Raw genomic sequence first — 15,928 nt, 5'->3', positions numbered from 1 at the left:
TCTGTATTTCGATAGCGAGTCTATCTCTGATCCACGATAACCGTGGCGGCATTTCATACCTCCACCGTGAGGGAGCCATAGGTGTTCTCTCCTTTGTCCTGCGCCTCGGCGAGAGCGCTCTCCAAACGTTGCTCCATCATTTGCGTGAAGCTGCAAGACCTAATTTTGTCTGTTGAGCTGACAAACCTCAGGACTGAACAGGGAAAGAGTCATTTGTTTACATTTGTAAGTATAAGTATAAGTATACTCTTTTGAGGTAAAACAGCTTATATAAGTATAAATATATATATATATATATATATATATATATATACATATATACTCTTTTGATCCCGTGAGGGAAATTTGGTCTCTGTATTTATCCCAATCCGTGAATTAGTGAAACAAACTCAGCACACAGTGAACAGAAGCACACACTAATCCCAGTGAGCTGCCTGCTACAGCGGCGCTCTGGGAGCAGCGAGAGGTTAGGTGCCTTGCTCAAGAGCACTTCAGCCGTGCCTACTGGTCGGGGTTCGAACTGGCAACCCTCCGGCTACAAGTCCAAATCGCTAACCAGTAGGCCACGGCTGCCCTGTTGTTGTTGTACTTATACTGCACATATCCTACATGAGTAAGCATAAGGCAAAGTCAAAATTCCCATGATGCACGGCTCACCGGTTCTCAGCTGCAGGTGTACTCCTGGGCTGTCCAGCCAGGGGTCGACAGGAAGGAGCATGGCCTCCACCACAGGGACATGCTGCCGTATGTCCGTGAGCAGCTTGTCGAAGCCATATGCGTTCAGGGCATCCACCACCACTGATGCTATGTACACAGTCTTGTCACTCGCCACATAGTAGCCCAGAGTCACATTGGAGGTGTTGCACACCTCCTTCTCAATCTGCATAGAGACAGAAAAAATAATAATTAAAAAATAAACACACAGCTGGTAGATGGAGAACAGGTGTTAGGTTTGGAAAGAGAACTGTCTGCAAAATAAAAATAAATAAATAAAAGTAAAAGTTGCTTTTTATGATTTCATCTGGCAACCATGCAGATCTTACATATCTACTGAACCAGTGAACGCTGAGCAAAAAAATAATTTTACCCCCTTGACCACTCAAAGAACAAACAAAAAAAGGTTTATTTGCTCCGGTCCCTCTAACTATGCAGCTAGTTGTTTACACAGACCCCCGCTGGCCACCACGGGCTCTATAATAATATATGTGCTCATGCTGAGATGGACAGCGATGGGGGAGATGGAGAAGAGAAAGCAAGATACTGAGCTAAACACTGACACAGATAGACGGAGAGAGAGAGAGAGACAGAGAGAGAGAGAGACAGAGAGAGAAAGAGAGATAAAAAAACAACAGACTGGTACAACTGTGGCACTGAGTCACTTGAGTGGTGGGTTGCTGTTAGACCAGCCCCTTAAAACACACAGACTCATCTTAAAAATGACACATGGTCAAAATGAAGGAGTCATAGTGGACTTCGACCTCACAGACTGCGAATCCCATGCTATTATTATTTTTATTGTTCCACAGACAACCCAGTTTAAAAACATATTCCTCCCACCAACACACCTCAACACACCCAATCTGGTATAAGGCATGCCAACCTGCACTCGTATGTCGCTGTCATTGAGGGCCTTCTGTAGCGCCTGGGAGAGGCCTTTCAGCAGGTTCAGTTTCATGGGGTGCTCCAGCCTGTTCCGCGTCATCTGAATGGACAAAACTGAGGGGGTGGAGAAAGAGAAGGCAGTCAATTACATCAGAGTCTATTAAGATGTAGGTACAGAGTGCTAAATTATGTATACAATTAATGCTGCAACTAACTAACTCATTTTCATAATTGATTAATCTAACAGTATTTTTTCTGGAGCACTGGATTAGCTGTTTGGTCGACAAATGTAAAAAAAATGTTGATAAGTGTCTCCAAAAGCCCAAGATGACGTCCTTTAATACCTTCTGTACCTCAATGTATCTACATGTTACATTTATCAAAGGAAGGAGACATGCTACACTGCTCCATCATGACCACAGGTATACAAACCCATTGAGGCAACTGTGGAAAAATACCATTGCTACTAGATGTTGATAAGAGTGGAGGAAAGGCTTGCTTTTTCTACCTGTTTTAACTAACATCCGTTCAGTGATGTTGCAAGGTAGAGGTGCATTGTCAGAGGTGAAGGTGGTGCCATCGGAGGTAGGTCCTGGGATGTTTTTCACAGTCCCGCTCGTTGTTGTGGTTGGAGCACTGGTAGTGGTCGTAGTTGTTGTCGTCAACAGGGTGGTCGGAGGTGGAGCTGTTGTTGTTGTTGTTGTTGTTGTTGTTGTTGGTGCTGTTGTTGTTGTTGTTGTTGTTGTTGTTGTGGTCGTGGTTGTTGTTGTTGTTGGTGGTAGTGTCGTTGGTGGCTTGGTCGTGATGGGATCAGTTGCCACGGCGGTGGTTTTAGCAGAGGTAGACACCTGCTCTGTGGTCGTGGAAGGCAGGACCGTCATCGTCCTTGTCATGGCGTCCTCCGTTGCCTTCTCAACTTCTTTCAATGGCGTGGCATCGCTTGAGGGCGTCACAGTCGTTGTGGCGACAGTCAGGGGTGTCACGGTCGTTGTGGTGACGGTCGTGAGCTGGAGACTATCAGTGGTCACAGTGTCTGGGCCGCTTGGAGACGCGGTCGTGGGCGAGGTTGTGTTCGCCCCTGCAGCAGGAGAGGTGCTATTCCACAGGCCCGGGGAGAGGGAGCTCACCGCGCTGACCAGCGGGGATGTGTCCGTCTCCTCCAGGTCCAAGAGGGAGGCCAGTGAGGAGGTAGGCAGGTCAGGATTTCGTGGGTAATCAAGTACCTCCTCTGCAAATGATGACCGAAATGACAGAAATATGAAATATTAGAAAGATGGTGGGACGCACATCCAAAAAAGTAATCCACAGGTGCTAGACAATTGTATCAGATATAAGAGAAAGGTTGGTCTGCACAATCTGTACAATCAGTAACAGATGCCAACACATCATATTAAAAGAATGGGACTATTTGATATAGTCTGGCATTAGATGTAGTATCAGTAGCCTACTTAGAATCCTCACAGCCACTATAATCATGAGTTTACATATTCCACATGATAACTGATCCCTATTTAAAGCACTATTTAGTCTATTGACATACATTTGTACATTGAAGACTTAGCTGTCCTTGCCATCGTTTAGCCTACTCAATAGCCATTACTCATTAATATAGCCTAGGCCTACTCATTACTCATCCTCACTTACTAATGAATGGAATGATCGATACCATTTTCATGACAGCACTAGTAGGGAAGTGTGGTGAAGTGTTGAAAGCAAAGTGAAAGTGAAGTGTTCAAACTCCTAAGTTCCTGCTTTACCTGAACTGGTGACAGCAATGTTATTTCCCTTGGGGGCCGTGGACGGAGGGTCTGTGTTTTTGGCGGGCTCTTCTGCGGGTTTCCGATTGGTCGGTTGGCCACTGTTGCCGAGCGAGGTGGGGAGCGACTGCACTAATGCTCGAGGCTCTGTGTCAGTCCCGGCCGCCAGAGTGAGCACGGGCGATAAGTAGACGGCCTCCTGTCGGACGCTCCCGACAGACCTGGCCACATCATCCTCACCTGCAGCTGATGGAGACACCTCCGCCGTCGCTGAAGACACCTCCACCACCGAAGCCAAGGTGGCCGACACGTTGGAGGCACCGGACGGTTCTCGCTGCAGAGCCGACTGGCCCAAGGACTCGTAGCGTCCCGTGTCTGACAAACGACAAAAGAGCCGAGCATTAGCATTTAGCTACACATAATCATCAAGGAGGTCAAACCACCAGGGACTTATTATGACCGCCGCTAGCGAAGCGGTCATATATGATTGTCAAAGTTTTTTTTTGTTTTTTTTCGTCATCTACTTCCTGAATTTTTGGTCAACGATACCCGGGACACCGAACCACCGGGGCACATGAAATTTGGTGGGTATGTAGCCCCAATAGACTTTTACGGAAAAATTTTGTTTCGTCCCCGGGGGACACTAACCACACTAAGCAGTTTTTCCTATATAACTACCTGAACCGTGGCACTGAGGATGAAGAATCTTTTATGGTATGTTGATCTCAAGGGCCCACATCAACCTGGCCTATAATCACTCATTTGTGATTTGCACCCCCCGGTAAAAAATGAAAATGCAATATTATTCTGCTTTAATCGCCCCTATCTTCAGTTAAGATGTTCAGAACTGCACCAAATTGTATGTGTATGATTGACCTGGCATTCTCTGGGGGTATGCCAAGTTTCGTAGAATTTCATCCATGGGGGGGTCTAAAAAAAATTAGGTTATGTGTACATTTAGTGACTGTACACTCATTGGCCTGTAGATGGCGGTGCACACACATGTACACACACACAGGCACCCACATACTATCGGTATTAGAACAGCCGATCCATAATTACAAAAGAAAGCCAAAATAAATATTCATCATCATCATGGCTGCATTTCCAGTATTGGCGATAAGTAGTCGTTTGTCCACTAGATGGCGCAACGTTGCAGTGAGACGTAATTTTGTTGGAAGTTAAAAGGGGGTTGGAAAAACAATGGACGCTTCCTACAAGGACTGTAGTTAACCGCAGAGAACGTCTAAAAAGGATAGGAAGATGTTCACATGAAATGTCACTTTCTGATACTAGAGACGCACACAAATATGCATGACATGTTTAAAAGTCAAAATTGTATGTAGTACTACATGCACTGGACCATGAATATGCCACCCAAAAAACAAACACCTAAATAGCATAAATTAACTTCAGGTGGGTATTGAACCACGAATAAATTGACCTGCTTGGTAATCAGACGTCTATCAACTTGCGCCACGAGCCAGCTGACAGCACTCACAGAAATTGACTTCAGTTGTATGATTAAAAGAAGTCAGCTAACGTTATGATAATTGTAACAAGTTAACATAGCTGTTCCTGTTATCTGGCTACCACGTTATCATGCTACCGTTGCCAAAGCCATTTAGTAGGCCTTCAAAGTATCATGGTTAAGTTTTACAAATGTTTCACTGAGGTTAGGCTGTGGCCGCCCCTACCTGAAGTGTCTGTAGAGCAAATAAATCAGCAAATAAATCAAATAAAAATGTGTATCCTTGTGTTGTGTATCCTTTTGTTTAGCCTATTCTTTTAAGAATTCAGTTCATGAAACACAGGCATTGAAACCCACACTGCAATGGGCAGGAGAAGTCTATAACGTGTCCATATTTTACACAAAATTTTGCGACAGGGGAGAGTCAAAACTCTTAATTAACGTTCATGTTGCTGACATGTAAACATGGGTTTGATATTTTATTGATATTTTATTTCCCAATTCACACGTTCATGCCTGTGCGCAACAGGTTAATTATTATATAGCCTATTGCTTTTTCACACAGTCAACATGGGTTCAATCCTCCTCATTACACGTTTTTTTTTATTATTATTTATTTATTTTTAGACCAGCAACGCTTCCTCAATTTAGGCTACAGGTACTAGGTGGCCACAGAGAGCCTGACCAGCAGTCAGTGAAATGTTTGAAAACTTAACCATGATACTTTGAAGACCTACTGGCTTGGGCAACTGCTGTAGCAAGACAACACCATCAGCCATGCATGTTAACTTGCTACAATCATCAGCTGACTTCTTCAAATTGTATACTAATTAAGTCAAATAAATTTCACAATCACTTGTCAGCTGGTTCGTGGCGCAAGTACGTAGATGAATGATTATCATGTAGCCTAAGTGGTTTCATTTAGGAAGCAGGTTCGATACCCACGAGTTATTATTAGGCTATTTGTATTTATGTTTTTGGTGGCATATTCATGGTCCAGTGCATGTAGCTGCATTTACAGACAATTTTACATTTAAATATGTCATGCATATTTGTATTTGTTCCATCTCCAGTTTCCATCAGAAAGTGACAAATCTGCAAGCCGCCACATCTGTCAAAGCGTCATCATTTCGTGAACGTCCCACCAACGCAGCCAGTTAACATGGGTGCCAGTTGCCATGTAACACCGGTCTGATACAGTTTTGCCTATACATGCGTGAGACTGAGACGCCTGTTTATTTTGTTTTAAGTGCGTGCAGGGTGTGAGAGGGGAATCGATGTGCTTTGATTCCAGCTTGGTAGTTGTAGTCTGTGAAATTAAAAAGCACGTGTGTGTGAAGTATCCAAACAATGACACCTTCATTTCATTATGGCTGCTTTAGCAACACACCTTAAGCTACTGTGTAGTGGGTCCCATTTAGAAGTGGCTACTTCATTTAGCTTTTCTTTGACTCATGGAGCTCGTGAATTTTATTACAACTTTTCGCCACGATATGGCAGTTTAAGTTCGCTTGATACTGTAAGGCGTAAGCCATTGGTTTCCAAAGGAGATTTTATTTGTGTCGCCAGCATAGCCTATTGACAATTTATGTTGTAATAGGCCTACCTTATAAGCCTGTAGCTTAGGGAAGCTAACAGCTTTCTATTAGGATCTAGTTTGTTAGTTACAGTTTTGTCATAACTCCCTGATGCATTTTTGCATTTAGAATAGCCAGAGCGTGGATATCTCAATCGAAAAATTAAACATGATCGGGTGCCTATGGACTAGGCTGGGTGAACCCAGCCTGATCTGCCCGCTATTTATTTTTTGATTTCTTAAAAGATTGAGCTTGGTCTGGTGAAAGCCAGACTAGCCATGGACCTCAGTTACACAATGCAAGGGAACATGAATCAGCCTATATTTGCACGAACAATAACGGACAACAGCTCTTTAACTTTGGCCCGTTAAAATGTGTATGAACAGTCTAGCGACGCATTTCATCAAGGTCCATTTGGACATGTCAGTTATTTGCACCACTGGTTAGATGTAAAACAGCATTTCGTTTCAGACTACTGTTACTTAAAGGAACCATATGTAAGATTGTGGCCAAAACTGGTACTGCAATCACTTTCAAAATACTGAAGAGCGGTGTATCTCCTCCCCCTCCCCCCTGACTCGAGGTTGCCAACCCTGATGGCGAAACACTACTGACTTCGTGATTAGTAGATATGTGGAGGGTGGCGCATCAGGCCAAAACACAACATGACAAGACAAAACACAACATCAACATCAGTTGAGGGCTGCAACTTCACTTTTTAAATGACAATATCCTGGCCGGACTACTGTTGTCAGTGATATAAGTATTTGAAATGAACATGATTTCTTAATGTCTAGTGACATATCAGGGCCATTTTATGATTAATTGAAATATTTTTCTTACATACGGTTCCTTTAATTTGTGCATTGACAATAAAGTATTACATGAACTAAAGATGAGATGTTTTTGTTAATAAATAAATAAATAAATAAATAAATAAATAACATTATGCTGATACCCAGAGGTGGGACCAAGTCACTGTTTGGCAAGTCCCAAGTAAGTCCCAAGTCTTAGCACTCAAGTCCAAGTCAAGTCCCAAGTAAATACAGAGAAGGGCAAGTCGAGTCCAAGTCCAAGTCTCATCAAAGCCAAGTCGAGTCCAAGTCCAAGTCCCAATCTTTTTCAAGTCCTGAACAAGTCATCAGGTACTCTTCACTTAATAATGGCATTATTAGACTATCGATCATAATTTTAACACTTCCATCTAATCCACATTTTTTTTTTTTATAAATACAGATTAAAATATGTTCAATGTTTCTGTCTTGAAATCTTTTACTTATATATGCATGCGATACAATATACACATGTGCATACCTGAGTAAGTACAAAACGGATGGCTACATGACAAATATATATATTGTTTTTCCAAATTGCCGGAGCCCACTGTAAGTATGAGTAATAATTTGACTGATGGCATTTCACTGCGCTTAGGCCACAGATTTGCCTGCAAACAATTTATTAGGCTGTCTGCCAGTGGTGACTCATAAGGGAAGCCAAGGTCAACACTTTTATATTATTTAAAAGATAATAATGACACAGTAATTTTGTTTTAAAGTATTAATTTCTTAAGAAATACTACACATTTGATGCTGTTTATCTCATTTGTAAATGGTGCACTGTCACTTTAAGCCCATTGTGTGCCACTGTCCACACATTCTCATAATGATCTTTTTTACCAGCTCCATTCCTATGGCTAGTCCACAAACTCAAACATTGTTTGTGCCACATGTATAGCACAATATTAACAATGATAAGCATTATATTAAGTTGGCACAAACAGCTTTCATTCCTTTGGAAATAGATGCATGTATGACATAATGCTTGCTTGACATTTTCTGTTTGCAATTAAATGTGAATTATGAGCCTGGTAGCCAGTAGCCACCTAGCTAGCTGAGTGAAATGCGTTTCAATCGGCATATCAAAGTGCTTCATGTAAACAAATTATTGAATAGGCCTACTTCAAGACTCACCATTTCCATTACACAAAGGCAAAGACAACTCTTCATATTCTTGTCCACTTTCCAAATCACAGTGAGTGCAGCCTATGTCATAGTGACCTGGATCTCATAGTTTATAACAGTAGTGAGAACCGGATAAATCCGCAATTTCTCCTAAACTCGTATTTGTTGCCTTCATGATTTCCTTTTATACGTTTCTTATATTTAAAAGAAAATATCAATCATCATCAACAATGACAAGCCAGCTGGAACCTGCCACTCGTTTTCTCTCCCTCTCGTGCGTCTCTCAAGTTGGATCTTAATGGAGAGGACTTGAAAAGTATCATCTTTATGTAACATGCTGTTGGTGCATTTTGACTCTCTAACAAGAGTGCAAATCAGTTTGCAGTAAAGCTACTAGTTATTGGCTAAATGTTGGTCGTTTCTCTGTCTCTTGGTGCCCTACACACAGTGCGTAACGCATGTGGGGGTAGCGGCAGCACTGAACTGTGCTCTGGACTGGCCGCTTGTCTCCGCTATTTTTTTTATTTATTTTTTTTAGTCGCGGAGTGAAAGCATCTCTGGGGTGACTGGTCCACGATCAGGAAATTTAGTTTTTGACTCGGGACATGTCAAGTCGTCACAAGTCAAAGAGGCCAAGTCCGAGTCAAGTCTCGAGTGAATAGTATTCAAGTCCAAGTCGAGTCGCAAGTCATGCCGAATTTCAAGTCAAGTCTGAAGTCATTAAAATCATGACTCGAGTCTGACTCGAGTCCAAGTCATGTGACTCGAGTCCACATGTCTGCTGATACCTTTTGCTTTTCCCAAATACAATGTAGCCTACAGGTGTAAGTGACCTTTCATCAATCCAGTTGCAATGGATGAACTGTGATGAACTGCCCTACTTGTGATTGTTTAGAGATTTTAAAGGTTTTATAACAATGCTACATCTTCTTTGGCTATTCTACAATCTATTCACCTTTTCAGCACCAGTAGGCTACTTTCTGTGCAGCCGCACACACACACTCAGGCATGCCAAACAAGCATACACAAAAGTTTCAAGAGTGGGGGATGGAGTAAAATATAGAAACAAATTGAAGTGTGATTTATTTTCGCGGAACGGATGTACAGGACTGAGCGGCGGTCATATTTTGTACCGCTATGCGGTACATCTAGTTAAAAATTCATTTCAGATTTGAAGCTCCCAGTGTCCTTCATGGAGCTACTAGCATGAATCACTAGAGACCATCTTCCCTATCAGGGCTGGCTTGGGCTGCTTTAAATATGACCATTAAAATCCACACAAAGCTCCTGAGTCATCATCTAAAGGGAAGAATACACAGATAGGGGAAATATTCATAAGTAGATAATTTCATATTTAGGTCAAGCGCACCAAATTATTTCTGTTAAGCAGCACGTTAATGCTCTTGAAGTAGCTCTTATCCCTAACTGAAATACCCAGAACATATATACGCTACTTCACTGAGATAACAATCGACAGCGCAATCGCATGGTAGATCTCTTCTCTTCTCCAGTGCAATTGTGAGTCAGACACTGAGGGGGCAGATATGGCTGATGTCTTTTATGTTTACCATGCGTTGGCAAGCCTCCAAAGACAATTTGTACTGTCCTTCTAACACAGATTTCAAATGCAGACATTAGTGTGGGTGGCAGTTCTGCCATTCCAAGTCCAACCAGTGACCTCATCAGAGAAAACTGTCTCCCTCACCACCAGTTGCATAAGACAGGTTCAGTGCGACCGATTAATCATCATTACTTTGTCATCGAAAGTTGAGACTACCTGCAGTCACCGCTCCCTCGCCAACCCCTTCAAAAATAGAAGTTAAGCAGATTAAATTATTCAAAGCCTTCCCTCTCTCTCTCTCTGTGTCTGTGTGTGTGTGTGTGTGTGTGTGTGTGTGTGTGTGTGTGTGTGTGTGTGTGTGTGTGTGTGTGTGTGTGTGTGTGTGTGTGTGTGTGTGTGTGTGTGTGTGTGTGTGTGTGTGTGTGCGTGTGTGCGCGCGTAACAATAATAAGCTTGCAGGGATCCATTTTTTTTAAAGCAAGTGAATGTGGTGCTTAGCAGGGCAGAATCTGCTCTGCTGTGCGGGCGTGTGACAGTGATGGTGAAGCCAACTCGAGCTCCTGACAACAGGCCCTCCTGAAAGCCTATGCTCCAGCAGATAGCCACCTGCTCTGATGGCTCAAGCATATGGGCCACACTTTGGAAGCTGACAGGGAAAAGAGAAGGGGGTGGGGTGAAGGAGTTGGGGGTGGGAAAGGAGCGTCTATGGGGGTGTTGAGCCAACCTGGGAGTAATATGGAGATTGTACATATTCTCTTAATTACTGTGAGGGAGGATGAGACGCCGGTCACATGTTGCTTCTGTGCAGGGTGGCAATAAGCACAGCCATCCTTGGTGCGCCTGGTATGTTCACTATGTGGGGGAACACAGAGGAAAGCTCTCGAAACCCCCACGATGGGGTCAGCACTAGTCTGAGAAGTGTTATGAGTGAACAACCAGGCAACAGCAAAAAGCACATGGTAAGCTCGATCCATCACTTGTCTCATAAGTGCCCCGCATGTCTTTCAGCGTTGCGGCAATCTGTCAGAGTGAGCCGCTGATGCAAAAGCATGGAGCTCCTCCATCTTGAAGACAGGTGGTGAGGGGGACAGTCGGGGAACAGGCCAATTGAAATGGAATCCGCGAGGGTCTATGGGGGGCTTTGCATGGCATTACACCATCCCAACAGGATGGTCCTGTTTCCTGAGTCTATTTCTAGGTCCCATCTGTCTAGATGCATCTCGGAGTACCTCACAATTACATCTGTTGAAAACAAAACACACAGGCTCTGCATTACTTAAGCTTTTCGCCAAAAGGCCGCAGCCCATCATTTTTTTTCTCTCGTACTGACATCTGGCGACAACACTGTTTGGGCATTTGGACAGCAACATATTTTTACATTCATACACCTCCCTCCATTTTTTTGGAAAAGCAGTGTGGAGTGTCAAGGATTTCAAACACCATAAATTTTGTACTGCAAGCAGCTTAAACATGGTGACACAAGGCAGGACAGGGTCCAGGAGCACTCGGCATTCCAGACCTGGAAGAAATATAATATGTTTTATACTTAATTACTTCTCTGAAATAACACAAGGACCTGTATATACTGTGCACTGCTTCACGGTGACTTGCGTGTATAGAAATGTCTTTGATGTGATATTCAACTCTGACTTTCTCAATCATAATGCCACATCCTCAGGCAAATGCGAGACAAAGCAATTATTCTAACATGATGAGTGTGCTAAATCTATGTTAACAATGTCTGACACAGATAGCTGGAGAAAAAAGCACATTGACTGGATTAATCGGATGTTTGTCCTCTTCTACGCTTCAGTAGCTCAGAGCCTGATTGTTCAACCATTAACATCCAGATGGTCAAATGTCCACGTGGCCCAAGCAAAAAGAGCCATGGCACTCTCCCGGCCTGAAAGCTAAGCTAGCCATCACCTCAGCCACCCTGTAAACCACATAACAAACTTGCTACTATGTCCAAATGGCATGGCATTTGTGAAAGCAGAATCAACATACAACACATTAAAGGACAAATCTGGTGATTTTTCACATAGATCTCATAGATCGTTTTCATTTTCTTTCGTACCGACAGTACTCGGTGACTTTGAGAAACAGAGATCTATATGAAAAATCTCTGGAATTCTCCTTTAACCAATGGACTGCCAAGGGTGCAAACTAGCCTGGATACCAGACTCTATGACTTCGCCTAGATCCATTGGCAAACGTTTATTTCCTGGTTGGTGGACGTTTGAAATCATTGGAGTTCAATCACTAACATTTGGTAATGACATATGTTACCCACAGGGGACACAACGATAACGATAGGCTTGCAACTTATTGCAACTTAAACGTAATCGCTCTCAGGAATGCCGTCTATTCACTGGTTGGTTCGGACACAACTTGCCAAAGTAAACGAAGTGAACGAGAGCTATTCCAGATGGAATACTGTAGGGAAAAGAAATCGAGCGGAAGTACGTAGGCAGGCAGAGGCCAGGCTAGGTGCAAACAGCAAATACATTTTTTTAGATGGCCAAACATACTCTGCATTGATAGAACAGTCAATTGACCACAGTTGATAAACTAGGGATGAGAAACTGACACCACAAAATTGCATAATGAGGGCCTGCTTAACCTGACCTAGCATTCTCACTAGGCCAACTGTGGGAGGAAGAGGAAGAAGAAGCCTCTCCAACCCTAGGCCATGTTGGAGCGCTGCTTGACGATGCAACCCACCAGCTCAGCCATTTCATATTCATCTGCAACGAGTACAGAAATTGGCACAACTGTGTAACAAGATTAGCTTGGCAGCCCAATATACCCTACATCCCAAACACACACTGCTTGAGGATTGTAAGGAGAAAGCTGAACAGTGAGACAAACTAAACTGAATGAGTGTGTGTGTGTGTGTGTGTGTGTGTGTGTGAAAGAGAGTCTGCACAATTTCTGCTGCAAACTATAAACAACAGATGAAAAGCTGAATTAAGTCTACACCTACTCCTAATTAGGGTAAAAATCTGTTAAAAATAATAATTAAAAAACAACTTAATCTCGGACCATTATCACACTTTCGTTTGCCAAGAGAACATTGTCTCTCTTTCTGTCTCTCTCCACTGGCACACACACACTCGTCCTCTGTTGACTCTCTATAGAGAGAAAATGAGAATGAACCAGAGACAGATAGATGGCACAAGTTACGATGGCAGCAATCCTGGCAGATTTGAGCTTTGAGCTGTATTAAACTTTATCCTGCTTGTTGATGTCTATCTGCCCCCAGCCTCCAGCCCCCCCCTTTCCCCTCCTATTTCAATCCCCCCCCCCCAACCCTCCCTGCCTGCCTCCATAACTGTGGGAATGTGGAACTTAGCTGAACCTGCTGAGCTGCTGGACAGAGTGGCGGCACGTGCCTGCAGAAACACGCCGCCAATGCCACCCTCAGGGGAGCCAGACACAGGGGGCGGGGAATTTGAGAAGGGAGGGAGGGAGGGGGTGTAGAGAGGAGCAGCAGGAGCGCTATGCTGCAACATTAAAATCTGAAATCTGCATTCCCTGCTCGTTCTCTCGGTTGGGGGACATGCTGGCACGCACACTTCCACAAGAGAAATAACCTGGAAAAAGCATGCTTTGTTTCCCCAGAACAGGTATGCGTTCGCACAGAGAACATGGTGTTGAACACACACAGAAAGAGAGGGAGAGAGAGAGATTAGTCTGAGGATGTTTGGGGTGAGTGTTTTGTGTGTGTGTGTGTACTGTGTGTGTGTGTGTGTGTGTGTGTGTGTGTGTGTGTGTGTGAATGTGTTTGTGTCAGTTTGCGTGCATGCATATTTGTGTGTGTGTGTGTGTGTGTGTGTGTAAGCACTGCAAAAGGAGGTGAGTATGGACGGGGAAAACAGCCTGAATCAACTCACGGTTACTGTCACTGAGGCAGAAACACCACACAGCACATCTGTGTAAGCAACGGCTGAGCCCTCTCTGATTGGACAGAGCCATCATGTGACCTCCTTCTAGGCTCGGGGTAGGTCATCCAGCCCCAGTCACGTCTGGGAAACAGGGGAAGGGGTGGGGGGGGGCACTAACACAGGAAAACACTAACTCAGAGTATGACAGTGTGTGATGTATCACACAGCAGCTATGGGTGAGAGCAGTCAAGGAACGAAGGACATGCTAATAGATGCAGGGTGATGTAGCTGATGTCCGTGCCATATGGCCATAGAGCAGGGAACAGCATGGAGGAATTAGAGGAGTGCAGCTCGCACCACATCTATTCTAGCTAAGGGTGCTAGTCTGTCTGTGGCATTATTTATTTCATGATTGAGCTTTATTTATTTATTTGACGGGGTGGGGGTTGTGGGGGGTAAAGTGGTGATGGTGGTGTTGGTAGTAGGGTTGGCCTGTCACATGCAGGTTGCCCAGCACGAGCGAGCACAGGGGCCAGAGGCAGAGCCAAAAGCAGCAAGCTGTTACATCAGCTTCTGGCCGTTACGTGCGAGGAGCACAAACGGAGCGCAATCGGTCCTGCAGAAACCTGCAGTCGTACAGACCCTGAATGCTGAGGGGAGGACATGTTTGTTGTGTTGCCGTACACACACACACACACACACACACAAACACACACACACATTATACTGTACTTCTATCAAGTCTCATTGTGTTACTATCATTTGTATGGGCGCCGACTGAGGCATGGAGTATTTTTTTCTGTTCTTCTGTCTTTTTGTTCTTTTTTTTAGGCCATGCTTTCTAAGCTCCTACACAAATGCCCGTCTGAGATTTGCCTGCGCGAGCTTTGACGAGCTGGGAGTGTGGTGGTGGGCTGCACCAGAGGAACACCTTTGATGCATTTGACTCTGGCTCTCAGGGGCATGGTGGGCAATCACAACCCCATTAAAACTGGATGACTCTCTCTATCTCTCCAGCAATACATGCACTCTCTCTCTCTCTCCTACCCCTCTCATCTCAGACACACTCTTTCTTCTTTTCTCGTTCTCTCTCTCACTCCATTCTATCCATCTCCCACACTGCCCACTTTTCGAGCCTCTGCGTCTCATCTCTTGGCCGGCGACTCTCCCCAGCGAGAGCACAGAGGGGACTTCAAAAAACATGGCTTCCGCTGCGATCACTATAATTTCGCCTTATTTATTTATTTAATTATTTCTCGCCAAGCTGCCTGGTAACAATGCTCAGAATTGCTCAGCCCTATGACGTGAGCTTTGTGTTTTGGAATGACAGAAGGGGAAAAAAGTGTCCATCTCATTTGTTTCCCAGTTACATCACCGGCCCCTTGAGGGAAAAAAGCTCATAGCTGCTGGCAACAACCAAGGGTCCGACAAGGCCAGTGTTCCTCGACCAACTGTCAGAGAACAAGGAGCTCAGACCTCTCTTTAATAAAATGGCCCCCCTTTTACACCCAGCAAAATGTTTATACTGACTCAGACATACAAAGGGAAATCATATGAGTCAATGTTTAAAGTGATGAAAAATATGAGAAGTACATATTTATTATATGGACCGGGAGTCTAACAGTCGAATGGGGTGGGGTCATTGGGCGTCTTTTAATGATAACAATCTGTTGAAAAATGTCAACACGTTTTTGCAGACAAAGTGTTTAATGTATATTCAAATGCTTTCATGACTTCAGGGTACAAAGGCATATTTTGAAATGAATTAAAAATCCTGCTGAATCCTCATTTATTCGTTTAGATGAAATATCAAAACTGGTGTTGTGACTGGAGTAAAATAAGGACACTGTCACTTGATCTTTTTTCTCTCCCTCACTCCCTCCCTCTCTCTCTCTATCTCTCTCTCTCTCTCTCTCTCTCTCACACACACACACACACACAAACATACCCACACAGCTCAAGAGTCTTCCAAGTCTCTGGATTATGAATTCAAATGCAGCCCGTGTTGCCAAACTACGCGAGTGATGAATACCTGTAGTAAACGACTCTGCCAGGCGAGCACAAGCACTCTAATGATGAACATCCATCTCAGCTTTAATATTCTAAATGACA

At 43.9% G+C, this 15,928-nt stretch overlaps 1 protein-coding gene across 1 annotated transcript in view; it reads right to left on the bottom strand.

Annotated features, from left to right (window-relative positions):
- kiaa1549la (KIAA1549-like a) overlaps positions 1–15,928 on the bottom strand; it is a 38,763-nt gene that overhangs the window by 17,426 nt on the left and 5,409 nt on the right. The window contains 5 exon segments of the mRNA XM_048257292.1: positions 60–193; positions 658–880; positions 1,601–1,716; positions 2,111–2,830; positions 3,360–3,734. Of these exon segments, the coding sequence (XP_048113249.1) occupies positions 60–193; positions 658–880; positions 1,601–1,716; positions 2,111–2,830; positions 3,360–3,734 (1,568 nt within the window).

This window comes from Alosa alosa, chromosome 11, assembly GCF_017589495.1.
Source record: "Alosa alosa isolate M-15738 ecotype Scorff River chromosome 11, AALO_Geno_1.1, whole genome shotgun sequence".
Taxonomy (NCBI): Eukaryota; Metazoa; Chordata; class Actinopteri; order Clupeiformes; family Clupeidae; genus Alosa; species Alosa alosa.
The sequence above is the reverse complement of the archived record's forward strand: the minus strand, read 5'-3'. Positions and strand labels throughout refer to the sequence as shown.